Source organism: Bombina bombina, chromosome 9 (assembly GCF_027579735.1).
Source record: "Bombina bombina isolate aBomBom1 chromosome 9, aBomBom1.pri, whole genome shotgun sequence".
NCBI lineage: Eukaryota > Metazoa > Chordata > Amphibia > Anura > Bombinatoridae > Bombina > Bombina bombina.
This window is the reverse complement of record NC_069507.1, coordinates 268,479,841-268,503,623: the sequence shown is the minus strand read 5'-3', so window position 1 is coordinate 268,503,623 and position 23,783 is coordinate 268,479,841. Positions and strand designations below refer to the sequence as shown.

General features: G+C 40.2%; 1 protein-coding gene across 1 annotated transcript in view; it reads left to right on the top strand.

The window, feature by feature from the left end:
* The window catches only part of LOC128639706 (ovostatin-like), a 214,110-nt gene that overhangs the window by 43,689 nt on the left and 146,638 nt on the right, over positions 1–23,783 (top strand). The window contains exons 5-9 of the mRNA XM_053691823.1: positions 4,996–5,016; positions 5,808–5,976; positions 6,435–6,519; positions 6,609–6,735; positions 17,605–17,719. Coding sequence (XP_053547798.1) covers positions 4,996–5,016; positions 5,808–5,976; positions 6,435–6,519; positions 6,609–6,735; positions 17,605–17,719 — 517 coding nt within the window. The remainder of the gene's footprint in view (positions 1–4,995; positions 5,017–5,807; positions 5,977–6,434; positions 6,520–6,608; positions 6,736–17,604; positions 17,720–23,783) is intronic.

Sequence of the window (23,783 nt, the reverse complement as noted above, 5' to 3'; positions counted from 1 at the left end):
CTTGTCCCCGGCTGGGTGAAGACGTCTCAAGGTAGGGTAATCTTCAGGGGGTTAGTGTTAGGTTTTTTTTTAAGGGCGGTTTGGGTGGGTTTTAGAGTAGGGTTGGGTGTGTGGGTGGTGGGTTTTAATGTGGGGGGGTTGTATTTCTTTTTTTACAGGTAAAAGTGCTGATTACTTTGGGGCAATTCCCAGCAAAAGGCCCTTTTAAGGGCTATTTGTAATTTAGTATAGGGTAGGGAATTTTATTATTTTCGGGGGCTTTTTTATTGTATTAGGGGTCTTAGATTAGGTGTAATTAGTTTAAAATTCTTGTAATTTTTTTATTTTCTGCAATTTAGTGTTTTGTTTTTTCTGTACTTTAGTTAATTTTATTGAATTGTAATTAGTTTTATTTAATTGTAGTTAATTTTTGTAATTATTTTAATGATAGTGTAGTGTTAGGTGTAATTGTAACTTAGGTTAGGATTTATTTTACAGGTAATTTTGTATTTATTTTAGCTAGGTAGTTATTAAATAGTTAATAACTATTTAATAACTATTGTACCTAGTTAAAATAAAAACAAACTTGCCTGTAAAATAAAAATAAATCCTAAAATAGCTACAATGTAATTATTAATTATATTGTAGCTATCTTAGGGTTTATTTTATAGGTAAGTATTTAGTTTTAAATAGGAATAATTTAGTTAATAATAGTAATATTTATTTAGATTTATTTAAATTATATTTAAGTTAGGGGGTGTTAGGGTTAGACTTAGGTTTAGGGGTTACTAACTTTATTATAGTGGTGTAGGGGGGGCAGGATAGGGGTTAATATATATAATGTAGGTGGTGGTGGGCTCTGGGAGCGGCGGTTTAGGGGTTAAACAATTTATTTAGTTGCGGCGGGGTACGGGATCTGCAGGATAGGGGTTAATAGGTTTATGTAGGTGACGGCGGTATAGGGGGCGGCAGATTAGGGGTTAATAGGTATAATGTAGGTGGCAGTGGGGTCCGGGAGCGGCGGTTTAGGGGTTAATATATTTATTATAGTTGCGGCGGGGTCCGGGAGCGGTGGTTTAGGGGTTAATAAGTATAATGTAGGTTGCGGCGGTGTAGGGGGGGCAGATTAGGGGTGTTTAGACTCGGGGTACATGTTAGGGTGTTAGGTGTATACTTTTTCCATAGAAATCAATGGGATATCGGGCTGCAGCGAACATGAGCTTTCGCTGCTGTCAGACTCCCATTAATTCCTATGGCATCTGCCGCCTACAGGGCGGCGGATGGAAAACCAGGTACGCTGGGTCGGAAAAGTGGCAAGCGTACCTGGTAGGATCTTGGTAACTTCCAAAAGTAGTCAGATTGTGCTGAACTTGCGTTCGGAACATCTGGAGTGACGTAACCATCGATCTGTGTCGGACTGAGTCCGGCGGATCGTATGTTAATTCACTAAATTCTACTTTTGCTGGTCTCTAGCCTTTGATAACTAAGGTGAATCAGGCTTGCCACAAATACTCTGCGGAATTCCAGCGTATTTGCGGTTGACAGCTTGATAAATAGAGGCCCTAGTGAGTTAAGCCTTTGTGAAGTCTGAACTCCATTTTCTCTCTGAGCTGGAGAATTTTTGAATATCAGGGCCTATGTGAGTTCTGCAGTGATTATTTGTAATACAAAGGACATAAATCAGTTGAAACTCATGTTACACACAGTTGTAGTCTAGCCATGAAAAATAAGATCTGTATTACCATGTATATGTCTTGAAAACTGGATATATTTCTGCAGTCAGCAACAATTAAATTACCATTTTGCACTAGTTTCTCTTAAAGGGACAGTCTACACCAGAATTGTTATTGTTTAAAAAGATAGATAATCCCTTTATTACCCATTTCCTGGTTTTACATAACCAACACTGTTATATTAATATGCATATTACCTCTGTGATTACCCTGTATCTAAGCCTCTGCAGACTGCCCCCCTATCTCAGTGCTTTTGACAGACATGCAGTTTAGACAATCAGTGCAGACTCCTAAATAACGCCACAGGAGTGAGCACAATGTTATCTGTATGACACACATGAACTAGTACTGTCTAACTGGGAAAAACTTTCAAAATGCTCTGAGCTGAAATACGGTTTTCAACGGTTTAGAAATCAGTTTGAGCCTATTTAGGTTTAGCTTTTCAAAAATACCACCAAGGGAACAAAGCAAATTTGATGATAAAATTAAATTGGAAAGTAGTTTAAAATTACATGCCCTATCTGAATCATGAAAGTTTAATTTTGATTAGACTGTCCTTTTAAGTTCTATTAAAGTGCTATAATATAATGTGTATGCAACAGTATTGTATGATATCTCTCTCTCCTCTCTCTCCCCTCTCTCCTCTCTCTCCCCTCTCTCCTCTCTCTCCCCTCTCACTCCTCTCTTTCCCCTCTCTCCTCTCTCTCCTCTCTCTTCTCTCTCTTCTCTCTCTCCTCTCTCTCTCTCTCTCCTCTACTCTCTCTCTCTATCTCTCTCTCTCTCCTCTCTCTCCTCTCTTTCCACTCTCTCCTCTCTCTCCCCTCTCTCCTCTATATTCTCTCTCCTCTCTCTCCTCTCCTCTCTCTCTATCTCTCTCTCTCTCCTCTCTCTTCTCTCTCTCCCCTCTCTCCTCTCTCTCCCCTCTCTCCTCTCCCCTCTCTCTCCTCTCCTCTCTCTCTCCATCTCTCTCTCTCCTCTCTCTCTCCCCTCTCTCCTCTCTATCCCCTCTCTCTTCTCTCTCTCCTCTCTCTCTCCTCTCTCTCTATCTCTCTCTCTATCTCCTCTCTCTCCTCTCTCTCTCCTCTCTCTCTCTCTCCTCTCTCTTCTCTCTCCTCTTCTTCTCTCTCTTCTCTCTCCCCTCTCTCTCCTCTCTCTCCCCTCTATCTCCTCTCTCTCCTCTCTCTCTCCTCTCTCCGCTCTCTCCCCTCTCTCCTCTCTTTTCTCTCTCTTCTCTCTCTCCTCTCTCTTCTCTCTCTCTCCTCTCTCCTTTCTCTCTCTCCTCTCTCTCCTCTCTCTCTCCTCTCTCTTCTCTCTCTCCTCTCTCTTCTCTCTCTTCTCTCTCTCCCCTCTCTCCTCTCTCTCCTCTTTCTTCTCTCTCTTCTCTCTCTCCTCTCTCTTCTCTCTCTCCTCTCTCTCCTCTCTCTTCTCTCTCTCTCTCTCCCCTCTCTCCTCTCTCCCCTCTTTCTTCTCTCTCTTCTCTCTCTCCTCTCTCTCCCCTCTCTCCTCTCTCTTCTCTCTCTTCTCTCTCTCCTCTCTCTTCTCTCTCTCTCTCTCTCTCTCTCTCTCTCTCTCTCCTCTCTCTACTCTCTCTTCTCTCTCTCTCTCTCTCTCTCTCTCTCTCTCTCTCTCTCTCTCTCTCTCTCTCTCTCTCCTCTCTCTACTCTCTCTTCTCTCTCTTCTCTCTCTTCTCTCTCTCCTCTCTCCTCTCTCTCCTATCTCTCCTCTCTCTCCTCTCTCTCCCCTCTCTCCTCTCTCTCTTCTCTCTCTCCTCTCTCTTCTCTCTCTCTCTCTCTCTCTCTCTCTCCTCTCTCTTCTCTCTCTCTCTCTTCTCTCTATCCTCTCTCCTCTCTCTCCTATCTCTCCTCTCTCTCCTCTCTCTTCTCTCTCTCCTCTCTCTCTCCTCTCTCTCCTCTCTCCCTCTCTCTCCTCTCTCTCCTATCTCTCCTCTCTCTCCTCTCTCTCCTCTCTCCCTCTCTCTCTTCTCTCTCTCCTCTCTCTCCTCTCATGTGGACCTATGTCCCAGGGTTAGTACTATACCTATAAACTTGACAGGATTGCTCTGGGATGTGTGTAGCCTGTGTGTTGGGAAAGGAGTGAATACCCTGAGGGGTGTTGTATCTTAATGAGGGATCCTCTGCTTTCTGGTGAATGCAGTTGCCATGTCTGTGCTGTGTGTGAGCTGATGATGATATCAAGGTATAAACCTAAGGTTCATGGAGAGTGTCCCATTGGTCATTCACACTTATCCCTCAAACTAAAAATGACATCATTATCACATTATAGGTTAAACATTTCATTTCAGGAAACTAGTTACTGGCAACCCATTTAATGTAACTGTATATACTACTGAAATGTATGCACCATGGTAACATTTCAGATGCTTAAAGGGATAGAAAAGTAAAAATTAACCTTGCACAAATCATATAGAGCATGTCATTTTAAAACACTTTTCAAATATGCTTTGTTCTCTTGTTATCCCTTTTTGGAAACGAATATGCACATATTCTACACTATTGGGAGCTGCTGCTAATTGGTGCCTGCACACAATTGTCTCTTGTGATTGGCTAACTAGATGTGTTCAGCTAGCTCTCAGTAGTGCAATGCTGTTCTTTCAGCAAAGGATAACAAGAGAATGAAGCAATTTTGATTATAGAAGTAAATTGGAAAGTTGTTTAAAATTGCACGTTCTATCCAAATCATGAAATAAATGTTGTGGTTTCCTAAACTAATAAAATTGAGGCATGGGGCCCATTTATCAAGCTCCGTGTGGATCTTGAGGAGCCGTGTTTCTAGCGAGCCTTCAGACTCGCCAGAAACACCAGTTATGAAGCAGCTGTCTAAAGACCACTGCTAAATAACCTGCCCCCCTGCTCTGAAGAGGCGGACAGAGATAGTGTGAAATCAACCTGATCAAATACAATTGGGTTGATTGACACTCCCTGCTAGTGGCTGATTGGCCGCAAATCTCCAGGGGGCGGCGTTGCACCAGCAGTTCACAAGAGCTGCTGGCGCAATGCTGAATGCGGAGAGCGTATTGCGCATTCTGCGATGTCTGTCGGACCTGATCCGCTGATCGGATCATGTGGGACAGACATTTGTTAAATAGGCCCCACGAACATCTGATTTTTGTATAACCGGTTTCTGTTGTCTGTTTTCTGCTCACTGATGCTGAATGTGGTTATTTGGGTGTCTGTTCTGTTTGGTAATAAATGAAAATACATAGAATATGTAGAACATGCAGGTTTTGCAAAGATTAACAATACTGATTTTTTTTCTCTTTCAGTACCCTGTAGTCTATCTGATGGTAAGCAAATACATATTACTTACACAAATAAGAACCTATTTCTACATATTGCTGCTTATTTAGTGATAATTATCCATATTATAGGTGATGTATATTTAGTATAGCACCTAAACAACGTGTTCCTCTGAAACAAATAGTTCAATATCCCACATCTTAGTAGTTTCTTGTGTTCAGATTATTTTTGTAGCTTTAAAAAACCTTAAGAAAGTATTTTTATTGCCCGATAAAGAATACACTTTCTACTAATGTTCACCGGCTAATAGGCACAAAACGTGCATCTCGGGTGCTGCAGACCTAACAAGAATATTTTGGCTTATTCGGCTTGTGTGTTTAATAATAAATCAAATAAATAATGAGATGCCCTATTACACGTAAAGATTAAAGAGAGCCTTAAGTACATTTTTCTTTATTAGAAACATTTTGAAGAACCCACAGATAGTTGATCCAGTTCCCTGTTACTTTCCCTGTGACATCAAATCATGGCTGAAACCCCCTTTTCTGGCAAGGAGTCAGATGATGTGCATTTAAACCTAGCCTTTGTCTATTCAATGATAAACTTTATTATTTATTATCCTCGGAACCCTTCCCTTATATCTCTGCACACATTGTTTTCTCCTCCATCATTATGTACACAAAGTCCAGTCATCAGGATGCAATATGGCAAAATAGAGACCTTTCTACCATGATATCCCTCTTCCTCTCTCCCTACTGCGTGTGCCAGGGGGCACAGTATTTCTGGGGTGTCTCCAATCGCTGTTTGATTTGCTGCTGATCTTAATCTTCTTTTGTAGGATCCTTTAGGAAGTCGCATTGCCCAGTGGTTGGATCAGGAGTCTGAGCACGGCATTGTGTCACTGGAAATCCAGTTAATTCCGGATGCTACTCTTGGTTACTACAGAATCACAGCTGAGAGAGAATCTGGGTTTGCAGTGGGGCAGGGGTTTTCTGTAGAGGAAATTGGTACGTTCTATTTCTGTATAAATGTATGAGATTGTGATATTCCACATAGTGTTAGATCTGCTCCAGACTTGATCAAATACCTGGGTGTAAGTTTCACATGTGACATAAAACATGTATCTTCGCCGCACACAAACACACACAAATATATTTATGTTATTGTATTGACTCTTTTACGTTAAGGGGTCTTCTCTGCAGTTAAATATCTGTTTCTTCTCAGTCTTGCTCCAGCTGTTGTATTACATTATCAATTATAAATTATTATAATTAATAAAGTACCAACCTAAGGCAAAAACATTGTGATAGATTTATCATAGGAGTTTATCATAGGAGAGTCCATGGAATAAATAAATAAAACTAATGATGACAATGAAGACAAATACATTTGTAATCTGTTCTTATATCTTCTTTGCCTAAACCTCACACCAATCTGACTCATTTTCCTGTTACATCTATTGCAGTGTTACCCAGATACAGCATCTCTGTTTCTTCACCAAACACCCTCAGTATATTAGACGAGACTCTGACGTTTAATGTCACTGCCACGTACGTAACCTTTTGTCATTTGTATAAATACTAACGTTGCTGTTTTTATATAATAATTTCTGTAAATAGTTTCTATTGTCCTCTCCCAGGTACACGTATGGGCAACCAGTACCCGGCTCTGTCACAGTCAGATGTTGCAGGAATTCAGGGGCTTATGGTAGAATGCAAAACTGTTACAGAAACAAGGACGGCGTCTGCGCTAATATCACAGGGCAGGTGAGGGGTTGTTAAAGGCAAATTGTAAAAAAAAGCAGCTTGTGCATATGAGAGATGCTGAAACATATGCATTATATAGTCAAAACCATTTAAAATAAATAATACTGATGTATATAAATAAATAATACTGATGTATATAAATAATACTACTGATGTATATAAATAAATAATACTGATGTATATAAATAAATACTACTGATGTATATAAATAAATAATACTGATGTATATAAATAAATACTACTGATGTATATAAATAAATAATACTGATGTATATAAATAAATACTACTGATGTATATAAATAAATAATACTGATGTATATAAATAAATAAATAATACTGATGTATATAAATAAATAATACTGATGTATATAAATAAATAATACTGATGTATATCTGCTCTGGATGATGAGACCAACTCCAATAGCTATTGGTTAAAAGGGACACACCTGACAAACATATAAAGAAATATTATCAATTCATCACAGTAACCTCCAAACAGATCCTCTCAAGCAGAAACAGCAATTGAAAAGTCCAGAGAAAGGATTAAAGCTTAAAGTTATTTTTTTTTTCATAAAAAGCAAAGTGCATATAACATAGGACTAAGAACGAGCTAACGCGTTTTGTACAGCGCACTATAGTGCTTACTTAATTAGTGAGAGCGCATGGACAGTTTTATAGGTGAGTATGTACCGGTAATCAGCAGGTAGTGATATAAAGTGTCAGCATTGGTGCACTCACCTTTGCTAAGGAGGAATAATCTATTCTTAACATCTCACATATTTAAAACAACAACAAAAATTTACATGATAAAATAATTCCAAAAATAATAATCAAAATGGCAGCATACTGATAATATGTATAATATGATGTTAAATAGAATCAAAGAGAAAATAACTATTTATAACCTAACAGTATGTACAGTATTTATTATGGTGGGCTATTGGCAGTATATGGGTTAATAGGTTACAAAGTTTATTGCAGTTGGCTATTGGCGGAATAGGGGTTAATAGGTTACAAAGTTTATTGCGGCTGGCTATTGGCGGTATAGGGGTTAATAGGTTAGGAAGTTTATTGCGGTGGGCTATTGGCTGTATAGGGGTTAATAGGTTAGGAAGTTTATTGCGGTGAGCTATTGCGGATCAGGTCCGCAAGACCTCGCTAAATGCGGAGAGCAATACGCTCTCCGCATTTAACATTGCACCAGCAGCTCACAAGAGCTGCTGGTGCAACGCCGCCCCCTGCTGACTCGCGGCCAGCAGGGAGGTGTCAATCAACCCGATCGGGTTGAATTGCGGCAAAGTCTGTCCGCCTGCTCTCCTGGGCTTGGGGCCTCCTGGGGGGTTCCTGCTGGCGTCTATCCTCTGCGCCTTAGGTGCAGGGACAGTCACACGATGCAAAGTCCCAAACAAGTTTGCCAAGGCCGGCTCCCAAACAGTTGTTCTCCCACAAGTTCCAGTGTCCTTAAGTTCCATGGCCACACTGCCTCCCTCTGTGACACTCTTTTGAGTACCAGCTGACTCACCCACAAATAAAGCCAGTGCCAGTTTCCCAGTCATAGGTGGAAGTTGCTCCTTGGCGGGGCTGGAAAAACACGGGTGTCCAAACTTGTGGCACCAACTGCATGAGCGGCTACCCCCTGTGAGAAATACTTTGGGACGAGAAAAGAGTAGAGACCCTGCCAAGCTACTGAGGGGAGAGGCCATCTGTCTCTTCTCCCGAGAAGGAGATCTACCACTAGGGAGGGAGGTCTGCTACCTCCGCTCCATGGGAAACTGCTCTGCCGCTGGCGGGGGAGACCAACTGTCTCCTCCCCCGGGAAGGGGTTCTGCTGCTGGGTAGAGTTATCGACATCTGTCTCTCCCTGCAAGGGTTTAAGTGTAAGGGTAGGGAGGATGACTACCTCCACTCCCAGGGGGTGGCTCTGCCGCTGGGGAGAGAGACTGACTGTTTTCTCTCCCAGAAAGGGGTTCTGCGTAAGGGGAGGGAGGACGACTACCTCTGCTCCCAGGGGATGGCTCTGCCGCTGGGGAGAGAGACCGACTGTCTCCTCTCCCTGCTCCTGGCTCTGCCACTGGGGAGAGAGACCGACTGTCTCCTCTCCTAGGAAGGAGGATGACTACCTCCACTCCAAGGGGATGGCTCTGTCGCTGGGGAGAGACACCGACTGTCTCCTCTTCCTTTACCTGGTTCTGTCGCTGGGGAGACAGACCGACTGTCTCCTCTCCCAGGAAGGAGTTCTGCGTAAGGGGAGGGAGGATGACTACCTCCACTCCCAGGGGATGGCTCTGCCACTGGGGAGAGAGACAGACTGTCTCCTCTCCCAGCTCCTGGCTCTGCCGCTGGGGAGAGAGACAGACTGTCTCATCTCCCAGCTCCTGGCTCTGCCGCTGGGGAGAGAGACCGACTGTCTCCTCTCCCAGTAAGGGGTTCTGTGTAAGGGGAGGGAGGATGACTTCCTCCACTCCCAGGGGATGGCTCTGCCGGTGGGGAGAGAGACCGACTGTCTCCTCTCACGGCTCCTGGCTCTGCCGCTGGGGAGAGAGACCCACTGTCTCCTTTCCCAGGAAGGGGTTCTGCGTAAGGGGAGGGAGGATGACTACCTCCGCTCCCAGGGGATGGCTTTGCCGCTGGGGAGAGATACTGATTGTCTCCTCTCCCTGCTTCTGGCTCTGCCGCTGGGGAGAGAGACCGACTGTCTCTTCTCCCAGGAAGGGATTCTGCGTAAGGGGAGGGAGGATGTCTACCTCCGCTCCCAGGGGATGGTTCTGCTGTTGGGGAGAGAGACTGACTTTCTCCTCTCCCTGCTCCTGGCTCTGCTGCTGGGGAGAGAGACCGACTGTCTCCTCTCCCAGGAAGGGGTTCTGCGTAAGGGGAGGATGACTACCTCCGCTCCCAGGGGATGGCTCTGCTGCTGGGGAGAGAGACTGATTGTCTCCTCTCCCTGCTCCTGGCTCTGCCACTGGCGAGAGAGACCAACTGTCTCCTCTCCCAGGAACGGGTTCTGCATAAGGGGAGGGAGGATGACTACCTCTGCTCCCAGGGAATGGCTCTGCTGCTGGGGAGAGAGACCGACTGTCTCTTCTCCCGGCTCCTGGCTCTGCCACTGGGGAGAGAGACCGACTGTATCCTCTCCCAGGAAGGGGTTCTGTTTATGGGGAGGGAGGACGACTACCTCCGCTCCCAGGGGGTGGCTCTGCTGCTGGGGAGAGACACCAATTGTCTCCTCTCCCTGCTCCTGGCTCTGCTGCTGGGGAGAGAGAGACCGACTGTCTCCTCTTCTGGGAAGGGGTTCTGTGTAAGGGGAGGGAGGACGCCTACCTCCTCTCCCTGGTTTCCTGGAGCTGTTTCAGGTGCTGGGCAGAAGCCAGCGGCTCTCTGCCCTGTTGCCAGCTGTTCTGCTATGGTGACTCCCTGGTCCAAAACCATAAGCTCGGAGCCAGACTGCTGATCAGGATCCAGCAGCCCTGGTTCCCTTATCCTTTGTTGCTCCTCCTCCACGGTCGAGCTTCATGAATCCCAGACGCTGCACCCCAGATCTGTATAGCCTTGGCACGCTGCTTAACGAGATCTAGCAGCCTTTTGTATTCCTCGACCAGTGCCTCTTCCTGGTCACTTATAAAATCCAGATCATCTAGTAGCTAGGATTCCTCCAAGAGATCCAGCAGTTCTTCTTGGAGCTCCGAGATATCCTCCAGAACCTGGTCCATCTCGCTCCCAAACTGTGGGTCCTCTGTCCTTTTTGTAAATAGCAATCCAGGGCCACCGAAGCCAGAGCCCTCTGTGGGGGAGCCATCCTCCAGCAATGGCTGCGCTTGGATAGCGAGCCATTGGAGGGCCCGATAGCCATCCTCCACCCACATCTCTTGCTGGACCAGTCTATGTAGAACAGATAGTCATTCCTATTTGGCTGTTTTCCCAGGAAAGGCACTCTCAAGATCCCTGGAACCCATAATCCTTCATGGGGAGGACCTTTCCATTGTCCCACTCCTGTTGAAGAGTCTCCCACCAGAGGTCCCGGAGGATCAGGTCCCTCTGTTCCAGCTCGTCCTGTAGGTAAATAGGACCGTCCAGCTGGGCCAGTGCCTCCTGTACTCTACTTAGAAATTCGACTTCGATAGTTACCGGCTACTGTGGCCCTTCTCCTCTGTCAGCAGGAATAATGTAGAAGAAGCAGATCCCACCGCTGGCAGCCAATGTGACGGTTACCCCGGCTACCCCAACTGAGTAGCTCTGCCAAACGGGTCCTGCTTCCTCCCTGACGACTGCAGCTATGTAGCTGGCACGTGACCACAGGCTGTAGCCACCCCTGATGCCCGACAGCACCAGTATTCAGGATCCCACCCTGTGGCAGACTCCAGATACAGGCTGCTATGTAGTCCAGGAAAGTGATTTTAGCAGGAGTCCACCCAAATAACTAGACATACTAGCATTCAGGTGAAACAGGAACTGATTTTATTGTAAAACATACACTCCTTTTATACACAAAGCTCCTCTTGATAAGACACTGAACAATTCCACAATTTTCCCACCATTCCCGCCCAGCCAGACAGACCATAGTCCCACAGAATCCCAGGACCCAGGTGAGACGATTTCAGGGTGATCCTGGGGAGCACTTCCAGGGTGTCATTTGAAAGCTCTCGGTCCCCAGATGCAACAGTCCAAAAAGCGTCAGGATTCATTACTGGGGACGGAGATACAGCCCATTGAAGTTATGGGGATTGGGGAATCCAAAACCCCCGGTTCCCAAAGGAGCTTCCCTCTGGTAATCCCCCCACCTCTTGTCCTCCCTAGGGGCTACAAATCCCCAAAAGAGCGGAGCTCTTGGGCAAAGGGCCGCTGGACCAAACAGGGGTAAGGTTAGTGGGTGTCCTGCTGTTCTGTGGCCGACCAGGAGTTCCAGGAGCCCTGCCAGTCTGAGAGGGGTCAGGCGGGTGTCCATTGTAAGGTGGCTGACTGGGAGTTCCAGTAGCCCGTCCAGCCTAGGAGGGTTTTTCCCGGTCATAGATCAGCTCTTTCATGACCAAGTGTACACAGCAAAACAACACATAGCACGCATCTGGGAGATCCCATAAGCCATGAAATGGCCAAACCTAATGTAACGGGGAGTGAGACTTGAAGTAGGGGGGTGTGGGTAGCCTTAGCTGTCTGGTATCCATGACAAATACTATAATATAAATACGATCTAAAAGCCAATAAATGCTGTCAGAATCACTAACAAGTCAATACTATGATGTAAATACGATCTAAAGGCCACTAAATGCTGTCAGAATCACTAACAAGTCAATACTATAATATAAATACGATCTAAAGACCACTAAATGCTGTCAGAATAAATAACAAGTCAATAATATAATATAATACGATATAAAGACCACTAAATGCGGTCAGCATCACTAATAAGTCAATACTATAATATAAATATGATCTAAAGACCACTAAATGATGTCAGAATCAGACAAGTTAATACTATAATGTAAATACGATCTAAAGGCCACTAAATGCTGTCAGAATCACTAACATGTCAATACTATAATATAAATACGATCTAAAGACCACTAAATAGTGATGTCGCGAACATAAAATTTTCCGTTCGCGAACGGCAAACACGATCTTCCGTAAATGTTCGCGAACGGGCGAACCGGGCGAACCGCCATAGACTTCAATAGGCAGGCGAATTTTAAAACCCACAGGGACTCTTTCTGGCCACAATAGTGATGGAAAAGTTGTTTCAAGGGGACTAGCACCTGGACTGTGGCATGCCGGAGGGGCATCCATGGCAAAACTCCCATGGAAAATGATATAGTTGATGCAGAGTCTGGTTTTAATCCATAAAGGGTATAAATCACCTAACATTCCTAAATTGTTTGGAATAACGTGCTTTAAAACATCAGATGTTTTATCGATCAGGTAGTGTAAGGGTTACGCCTGCTTCACAGTGACAGACCAAACTCCTGCAGCGGGTACAACATCATCATCATCACACCGTACGTCCATGTGTGTAATGCTGCCTGACTGAGACATTCCCCTGTTATCTACATCCTCTGGCAATAATGGTTGCGCATCACTTTCTTCCAACTGATGTGTAAATAACTCCTCTGACAGATCAAGTGAAGCGGCTGTGGTGCTAGTGTTGGTGGTGGCGGCAGGCGGGCGAGTGGTAACTTGAGAGGTGCCCGAAGCTAAGCTGGAGGAGGATGGTGCGTCAAGGTTCCGAGCGGAAGCTGTAGAAGATTGGGTGTCCTGTGTTAGCCAGTCAACTATGTCCTTAGAACTTTTCGAGTTCAGGGTACGTGGCCTCTGAACACTGGGCATTATTCTAGGGCCAAAGGGAATCACAGCACCACTAACCACGACGGCCCCTGCGGGGTGGCCTGCCTCTGCCTGTCATTTTTTTTTCGATTAGTGGTACTATGCGTGCAAGATACTGTAACAGATATGAGTGGTACTGTGCACTGGCAGAAGTTGGCAGAGTAGACGCTGTAGGCCTGACACACACGCTTACAGACAACTAACTGCTATTCAATCTATTACAGTCAAAATTTTATTTTTATTTTTAAATGTACACTACTGTTACACCAGATATGAGTTGCACTGGTGTGACACTGTGCCCTGGCAGGCAGGCACTGAAACGCACACGTGTGAAGGAAACTGACTGCTATTATTTCACAGTCAAATTTCTAGTTTTTTTTTAACCTCTTAAGGACCAAGGCTATTTTTCAATTTCTTTCCCTTAAGGACCAGGGCTATTTTTACATTTCTGCGGTGTTTGTGTTTTGCTGTAATTTTCCTCTTACTCATTTACTGTACCCACACATATTATATACCGTTTTTCTCGCCACTAAATGGACTTTCTAAAGATACCATTATTTTCATCATATCTTATAATTTATTATTAAAAATATTATAAAATATGAGGAACAAATGGAAAAAAACACACTTTTTCTAACTTTGACCCCCAAAATCTGTTACACATCTACAACCACCAAAAAATAACCATGCTAAATAGTTTCTAAATTTTGTCCTGAGTTTAGAAATACCCAATGTTTACATGTTATTTGCTTTTTTTGCAAGTTATAGGGAAATAAATACAAGAAGCACTTTGCTATTTCAAAACCACTTTTTTTCAAAATGAGCGCTAGTTACATTGGAACCCTGATATCTGTCAGGAATACCTGAATATCCCTTGACATGTATATATTTTTTTTTAGAAGACATCCCAAAGTATTGATCTAGGCCCATTTTTGTATATTTCATGCCACAATTTCACCGCCAAATGCAATCAAATAAAAAAAAAATTGTTCACTTTTTCACAAACTTTAGGTTTCTCACAGAAATTATTTACAAACAACTTATGCAATTATGGCATAAATGGTTGTAAATGCTTCTCTGGGATCCCCTTTGTTCAGAAATAGCAGACTTATATGGCTTTGGCATTGCTTTTTGTTAATTAGAAGGCTGCTAAATGCTACTGCGCACCACACGTGTTTTATGCCCAGCAGTGAAGGGGTTAATTAGGGAGCTTGTAGAGTTAATTTTAGCTTAAGTGTAGTGTAGTAGACAACACAAAGTATTGATCTAGGCCCATTTTGGTATATTTAATGCCACCATTTCACCGCCAAATGCGATCAAATTTAAAAAAAATTTTAATTTTTTCGCAATTTTAGGTTTCTCACTGAAATTATTTACAAACAACTTGTGCAATTATGGCACAAATGGTTGTAAATGCTTCTCTGCGATCCCCTTTGTTCAGAAATAGCAGACATATATGACTTTGGTGTTGCTTTCTGGTAATTAGAAAGCCGCTAAATGCTGCTGCGCATCACACGTATATTATGACTAGCAATGAAGGGGTTAATTAGGTAGTTTGTAGGGAGCTTGCAGGGTTAATTTTAGCTTTAGTGTAGAGATCAGCCTCCCACCTGACACCCCCTGATCCCTCCCAAACAGCTCCCTTCCCTCCCCCACCCCACAATTGTCCCTGCCATCTTAAGTACTGGCAGAAAGTCTTCCAGTTCTAAAAAAAAAGGTTTTTACATTTTTTTATTTTAGCATATTTACATATGCTGTGGTGTAGCATCCCCCCTTAGCCCCCAACCTCCCTGATCCCCCCAAAACAGCTCTCTAACCCTCCCCATCTGCCTTATTGGTGGCCATCTTGGGTACTGGCAGCTGTCTGCCAGAACCCAGTTTGCAAAAAAAGTAGTTTTTTCTTTTTTTTTTTTTTCTGTAGTGTAGCTTCCCCCCCCCACAGACCAACCCCCACCACCTGCCTGATCTTTTTTTTTTTTTTTTATTCCTTTTTTAAAAAAAATTTACACCAACTATTTCTGTAGTGTAGCGGTTCCCACCCGCTCCCTCCCCATGCACGCGCCCGCCCCCGCCCTCCTGTACACGCACGTGCATCCGTGCGCGTCCCCGTACATCCCTGCCCACGATCCCGCCCCCTCCACTGACTGCTATTATTTCACAGTCAAAAAAGGGTTGTTTTTTTTAAATGTACACTACTATTACACCAGATATGAGTGGTGGCACTTGGCAAGTGGGCACAGTATACGCTGTGAGCCTGACACACACACTGGCAGGCAGGCAGGCAACTGCAATTAGATTAAAGAGGAAAAAAAAAAAAGCAGACTGATGTTCCAGCCCTAAAAAGGGCTTTTTGGGGTGCTGTCCTTACAGCAGAGATCAGATGAGTCCTTCAGGACTGTAGTGGGCACTTTATACACTAGCCTAGCTATCGATTTCCCTATTAAATCAGCAGCAGCTACACTGTCCCTCCTCTCACTAAGAATGCAGCTTCCGAATGAATCTAAAATGGATGCTGTCCAGGAGGTGGGAGGGTCTGCGAGGGAGGGTCTGCTGCTGATTGGTTGGAATGTGTCTGCTGGCTGTGAGTTACAGGGTCAAAGTTTACTCAATGATGACGAATAGGGGAGGGACCGAACATCGCATATGTTCGCCCGCCGCGGCGAACGCGAACAAGCTATGTTCGCCGGCGAACTATTCGCGACATCACTACCACTAAATGCTGTCAGAATAACTAACAAGTAAATACTATAATATAATATGAACTAAAGACCACTAAATGCTGGCAGAATCCCAAACAAGTCAATACTATAATATAAATATGATCTAAAGACCACTAAATGCTGTCAGCATCACTATCAAGTCAATACTGTAATATAAAAATTATCTAAAGACCACTAAATACTGTCAGGATCACTAACAAGTCAATACTATAATATACATTTGATAAAATGACCACTAAATGCTGTCAACATCACTAACAAATCAGTACTGTAATATAAATACAATTTAAAGACCGCTAAATGCTGAGAGAATCACTAGCAAGTCAATACTATAATATAATACGATCTAAAGACCACTAAATGCGGTCAGCATCACTAACAAGTCAATACTATAATATAATTACGATCTAAAGACCACTAAATGCTGTCAGAATCACAAGTCAATACTGTAATATAAATGCTGTTAGAATCACTAACAAGTCAATACTATAATATAAATAAGATCTAAAGACCACTAAATGCTGTCAGAATCACTAACAAGTCAATACTATAATATAAATACAATCTAAAGACCACTAAATGCTGTCAGAATCACTAACAAGTCAATACTATAATATAAATACGATCTAAAGACCACTAAATGCTGTCAGAATCACTAACAAGTCAAAACTATAATATAAATACGATCTAAAGACCACTAAATGCTGTCAGAATCACTAACAAGTCAATACTATAATATAAATACGATCTAAAGACCACTAAATGCTGTCAGAATCACTAACAAGTCAATACTATAATATAAATACAATCTAAAGACCACTAAATGCTGTCAGAATCACTAACAAGTCAATACTATAATATAAATACGATCTAAAGACCACTAAATGCTGTCAGAATCACTAACAAGTCAATACTATAATATAAATACGATCTAAAGACCACTAAATGCTGTCAGAATCACTAACAAGTCAATACTATAATATAAATACAATCTAAAGACCACTAAATGCTGTCAGAATCACAAGTCAATACTATAATATAAATACCGTACGATCTAAAGACCACTAAATGCACTCAGAATTACTAACAAGTCAATACTATAATATAAATACGATCTAAAGACCACTAAATGCTGTCAGAATCACTAACAAGTCAATACTATAATATAAATATGATCTAAAGACCACTAAATGCTGTAAGAATCACTAACAAGTCAATACTATAATATAAATACGATCTAAAGACCACTAAATGCTGTCAGAATCACTAACAAGTCAAAACTATAATATAAATACGATCTAAAGACCACTAAATGCTGTCAGAATCACTAACAAGTCAATACTATAATATAAATACGATCTAAAGACCACTAAATGCTGTCAGAATCACTAACAAGTCAATACTATAATATAAATACGATCTAGAGACCACTAAATGCTGTCAGAATCACTAACAAGTCAATACTATAATATAAATACAATCTAAAGACCACTAAATGCTGTCAGAATCACAAGTCAATACTATAATATAAATACCGTACGATCTAAAGACCACTAAATGCACTCAGAATTACTAACAAGTCAATACTATAATATAAATACGATCTAAAGACCACTAAATGCTGTCAGAATCACTAACAAGTCAATACTATAATATAAATATGATCTAAAGACCACTAAATGCTGTAAGAATCACTAACAAGTCAATACTATAATATAAATACAATCTAAAGACCACTAAATGCTGTCAGAATCACAAGTCAATACTGTAATATAAATATGATCTAAAGACCACTAAATGCTGTCAGAATCACTAACAAGTCAATACTATTCTCTGCAGTTGGGTCCAGATGGGACTTTCAGGGGAGAAGTTGACCTCCGTCTCTTTAGTCTGGAGTTATCAAACTTTCAGTCAAGCTTCAACTTGGACCTTGTTGTGACTGAGGAAGGAACAGGTAACTCAATTCTCTTACAGCATCCATCAATTGGAGGAACTTGCCTGTATATATGTTATAGAGTAACTTGCCTGTATATATGTTATAGAGTAACTTGCCTGTATATATGTCATAGAGTAACTTACCAGTGTATATGTCATAGAGTAACTTACCAGTGTATATATGTTATAGAGTAACTTGCCAGTATATATGTTATAGAGTAACTTGCCTGTATATATGTCATAGAGTAACTTGCCTGTATATATGTCATAGAGTAACTTGCCTGTATATATTTTATAGAGTAACTTGCCTGTATATATGTCATAGAGTAACTTGCCTGTATATATGTCATAGAGTAACTTGCCTGTATATATTTTATAGAGTAACTTGCTAGTATATATGTTATAGAGTAACTTGCCTGTATATATGTTATAGAGTAACTTGCCTGTATATATGTCATAGAGTAACTTACCAGTGTATATATGTTATAGAGTAACTTGCCAGTATATATGTTATAGAGTAACTTGCCTGTATATATGTCATAGAGTAACTTACCAGTGTATATATTTTAGAGTAACTTGCCTGTATATATGTTATAGAGTAACTTGCCTGTATATATGTCATAGAGTAACTTACCAGTGTATATGTTATAGAGTAACTTGCCAGTATATATGTTATAGAGTAATTTGCCAGTATATATGTTATAGAGTAACTTGCCTGTATATATGTTATAGAGTAACGTGCCTGTATATATGTTATAGAGTAACTTGCCTCTATATATGTTATAGAGTAACTTGCCAGTATATATGTTATAGAATGTTATAGAGTAACTTGCCTGTATATATGTTATAGAGTAACTTGCCTTTATACATGTTATAGAGTAACTTGCCTGTATATATCTTATAGAGTAACTTGCCAGTATATATGTTATAGAGTAACTTGCCTGTATATATGTTATAGAGTAACTTGCCAGTATATATGTTATAGAGTAACTTGCCAGTATATATATTATAGAGTAGCTTGCCTGTATATATGTTATAGAGTAACTTGCCAGTATATATGTTATAGAGTAACTTGCCAGTATATATATTATAGAGTAGCTTGCCTGTATATATGTTATAGAGTAACTTGCCTTTATATATATTATAGAGTAACTTGTTTGTATATATGTTATAGAGTAACTTGCCTGTATATATTTTATAGAGTAGCTTGCCTGTATATATGTTATAGAGTAACTTGTCAGTAAATATGTTATAGAGTAACTTGCCTGTATATATGTTATAGAGTAACTTGTCAGTATATATGTTATAGAGTAACTTGCCTGTATATATGTTATAGAGTAACTTGTCTGTAAATATGTTATAGAGTAACTTGCCTGTATATATGTTATAGAGTAACTTGCCTGTATATATTGTATATAGAGTAACTTGTCTGTATATATGTTATAGAGTAACTTGCCTGTATATATGTTATAGAGTAACTTTCCTGTATATATGTTATAGAGTAACTTGTCTGTATATATGTTATAGAGTAACTTGCCTGTATATATTGTATATAGAGTAACTTGTCTGTATATATGTTATAGAGTAACTTGCCTGTATATATGTTATAGAGTAACTTGTCAGTATATATGTTATAGAGTAACTTGCCTGTATATATGTTATAGAGTAACTTGCCTGTATATATGTTATAGAATAACTTGTCAGTATATATGTTATAGAGTAACTTGCCTGTATATATGTTATAGAGTAACGTGCCTGTATATATGTTATAGAGTAACTTGCCTCTATACATGTTATAGAGTAACTTGCCAGTATATATGTTATAGAATGTTATAGAGTAACTTGCCTGTATATATGTTATAGAGTAACTTGCCTTTATATATGTTACAGAGTAACTTGCCTGTATATATCTTATAGAGTAACTTGCCAGTATATATGTTATAGAGTAACTTGCCTGTATATATGTTATAGAGTAACTTGCCAGTATATATGTTATAGAGTAACTTGCCAGTATATATATTATAGAGTAGCTTGCCTGTATATATGTTATAGAGTAACTTGTCTGTATATATGTTATAGAGTAACTTGCCTGTATATATGTTATAGAGTAACTTGCCTGTATATATGTTATAGAGTAACTTGTCTGTATATATGTTATAGAGTAACTTGCCTGTATATATTGTATATAGAGTAACTTGTCTGTATATATGTTATAGAGTAACTTGCCTGTATATATGTTATAGAGTAACTTGCCTGTATATATGTTATAGAGTAACTTGTCAGTATATATGTTATAGAGTAACTTGCCTGTATAAATGTTATAGAGTAACTTGCCTGTATATATGTTATAGAGTAACTTGTCAGTATATATGTTATAGAGTAACTTGCCTGTATATATGTTATAGAGTAACTTGCTAGTATATATGTTATAGAGTAACTTGCCAGTATATTTGTTATAGAGTAACTTGCCTGTATATATGTTATAGAGTAGCTTGCCAGTATATATGTTACAGAGTAACTTGCCAGTATATATGTTATAGAGTAACTTGCCAGTATATATGTTATAGAGAAACTTGCCTGTATATATGTTATAGAGTAACTTGCCAGTATATATGTTATAGAGTAACTTGCCAGTATATATGTTATAGAGAAACTTGCCTGTATATATGTTATAGAGTAACTTGCCAGTATATATGTTATAGAGTAACTTGCCTGTATATATTTTATAGAGTAGCTTGTCAGTATATATGTTATAGAGTAACTTGCCTGTATATATGTTATAGAGTAACTTGCCTGTATATATGTTATAGAGTAGCTTGCCAGTATATATGTTATAGAGTAACTTGCCTGTATATATGTCATAGAGTAACTTGCCTGTATATATGTTATAGAGTAATATATGTCATAGAGTAACTTGCCTGAATATATGTTATAGAGTAACTTGCCAGTATATATGTTATAGAGTAACTTGCCTGTATATATGTTATAGAGTAGCTTGCCAGTATATATGTTATAGAGTAACTTGCCTATATATATGTTATAGAGTAACTTGCCTGTATATATTTTATAGAGTAGCTTGCCAGTATATATGTTATAGAGTAACTTGCCTGTATATATGCTATAGAGTAACTTGCCTGTATATATGTTATAGATTAACTTGCCTGTATATATGTTATAGAGTAGCTTGCCAGTATATATGTTATAGAGTAACTTGCCTGTATATATGTCATAGAGTAACTTGCCTGTATATATCTTATAGAGTAACTTGCCAGTATATATGTTATAGAGTAACTTGCCTGTGTATATGTTATAGAGTAACTTGCCAGTATATATGTTATAGAGTAACTTGCCAGAATATATATTATAGAGTAGCTTGCCTGTATATATGTTATAGAGTAACTTGCCTTTATATATATTATAGAGTAACTTGTTTGTATATATGTTATAGAGTAACTTGCCTGTATATATTTTATAGAGTAGCTTGCCTGTATATATGTTATAGAGTAACTTGTCAGTAAATATGTTATAGAGTAACTTGCCTGTATATATATTATAGAGTAACTTGTCAGTATATATGTTATAGAGTAGCTTGCCTGTATATATGTTATAGAGTAACTTGTATGTATATATGTTATAGAGTAACTTGCCTGTATATATGTTATAGAGTAACTTGTCTGTATATATGTTATAGAGTAACTTGCCTGTATATATGTTATAGAGTAACTTGCCTGTATATATGTTATAGAGTAACTTGTCAGTATATATGTTATAGAGTAACTTGCCTGTATATATGTTATAGAGTAACTTGCCTGTATATATGTTATAGAGTAACTTGTCAGTATATATGTTATAGAGTAACTTGCCTGTATATATGTTATAGAGTAACTTGCTAGTATATATGTTATAGAGTAACTTGCCAGTATATTTGTTATAGAGTAACTTGCCTGTATATATGTTACAGAGTAGCTTGGCAGTATATATGTTACAGAGTAACTTGCCAGTATATATGTTATAGAGTAACTTGCCAGTATATATGTTATAGAGAAACTTGCCTGTATATATGTTATAGAGTAACTTGTCTGTATATATGTTATAGAGTAACTTGCCAGTATATATGTTATAGAGAAACTTGCCTGTATATATGTTATAGAGTAACTTGTCTGTATATATGTTATAGAGTAACTTGCCAGTATATATGTTATAGAGTAACTTGCCTGTATATATTTTATAGAGTAGCTTGCCAGTATATATGTTATAGAGTAACTTGCCTGTATATATGTTATAGAGTTACTTGCCTGTATATATGTTATAGAGTAACTTGCCTGTATATATGTTATAGAGTAGCTTGCCAGTATATATGTTATAGAGTAACTTGCCTGTATATATGTCATAGAGTAACTTGCCTGTATATATGTTATAGAGTAACTTGCCAATATATATGTTATAGAGTAGCTTGCCTGTATATATGTTATAGAGTAACTTGCCTGTATATATGTTATAGAGTAACTTGCCTGTATATATCTTATAGGGTAACTTGCCAGTATATATGTTATAGAGTAACTTGCCTGTATATTTGTTATAGAGTAACTTGCCAGTACAGGGAGTGCAGAATTATTAGGCAAATGAGTATTTTGACCACATCATCCTCTTTATGCATGTTGTCTTACTCCAAGCTGTATAGGCTCGAAAGCCTACTACCAATTAAGCATATTAGGTGATGTGCATCTCTGTAATGAGAAGGGGTGTGGTCTAATGACATCAACACCCTATATCAGGTGTGCATAATTATTAGGCAACTTCCTTTCCTTTGGCAAAATGGGTCAAAAGAAGGACTTGACAGGCTCAGAAAAGTAAAAAATAGTGAGATATCTTGCAGAGGGATGCAGCACTCTTAAAATTGCAAAGCTTCTGAAGCGTGATCATCGAACAATCAAGCGTTTCATTCAAAATATTCAACAGGGTCGCAAGAAGCGTGTGGAAAAACCAAGGCGCAAAATAACTGCCCATGAACTGAGAAAAGTCAAGCGTGCAGCTGCCAAGATGCCACTTGCCACCAGTTTGGCCATATTTCAGAGCTGCAACATCACTGGAGTGCCCAAAAGCACAAGGTGTGCAATACTCAGAGACATGGCCAAGGTAAGAAAGGCTGAAAGACGACCACCACTGAACAAGACACACAAGCTTAAACGTCAAGACTGGGCCAAGAAATATCTCAAGACTGATTTTTCTAAGGTTTTATGGACTGATGAAATGAGAGTGAGTCTTGATGGGCCAGATGGATGGGCCCGTGGCTGGTTTGGTAAAGGGCAGAGAGCTCCAGTCCGACTCAGACACCAGCAAGGTGGAGGTGGAGTACTGGTTTTGGCTGGTATCATCAAAGATGAGCTTGTGGGGCCTTTTCGGGTTGAGGATGGAGTCAAGCTCAACTCCCAGTCCTACTGCCAGTTTCTGGAAGACACCTTCTTCAAGCAGTGGTACAGGAAGAAGTCTGCATCCTTCAAGAAAAACATGATTTTCATGCAGGACAATGCTCCATCACACGCGTCCAAGTACTCCACAGCGTGGCTGGCAAGAAAGGGTATAAAAGAAGAAAATCTAATGACATGGCCTCCTTGTTCACCTGATCTGAACCCCATTGAGAACCTGTGGTCCATCATCAAATGTGAGATTTACAAGGAGGGAAAACAGTACACCTCTCTGAACAGTGTCTGGGAGGCTGTGGTTGCTGCTGCACGCAATGTTGATGGTGAACAGATCAAAACACTGACAGAATCCATGGATGGCAGGCTTTTGAGTGTCCTTGCAAAGAAAGGTGGCTATATTGGTCACTGATTTGTTTTTGTTTTGTTTTTGAATGTCAGAAATGTATATTTGTGAATGTTGAGATGTTATATTGGTTTCTCTGGTAAAAATAAATAATTGAAATGGGTATATATTTGTTTTTTGTTAAGTTGCCTAATAATTATGCACAGTAATAGTCACCTGCACACACAGATATCCCCCTAAAATAGCTATAACTAAAAACAAACTAAAAACTACTTCCAAAACTATTCAGCTTTGATATTAATGAGTTTTTTGGGTTC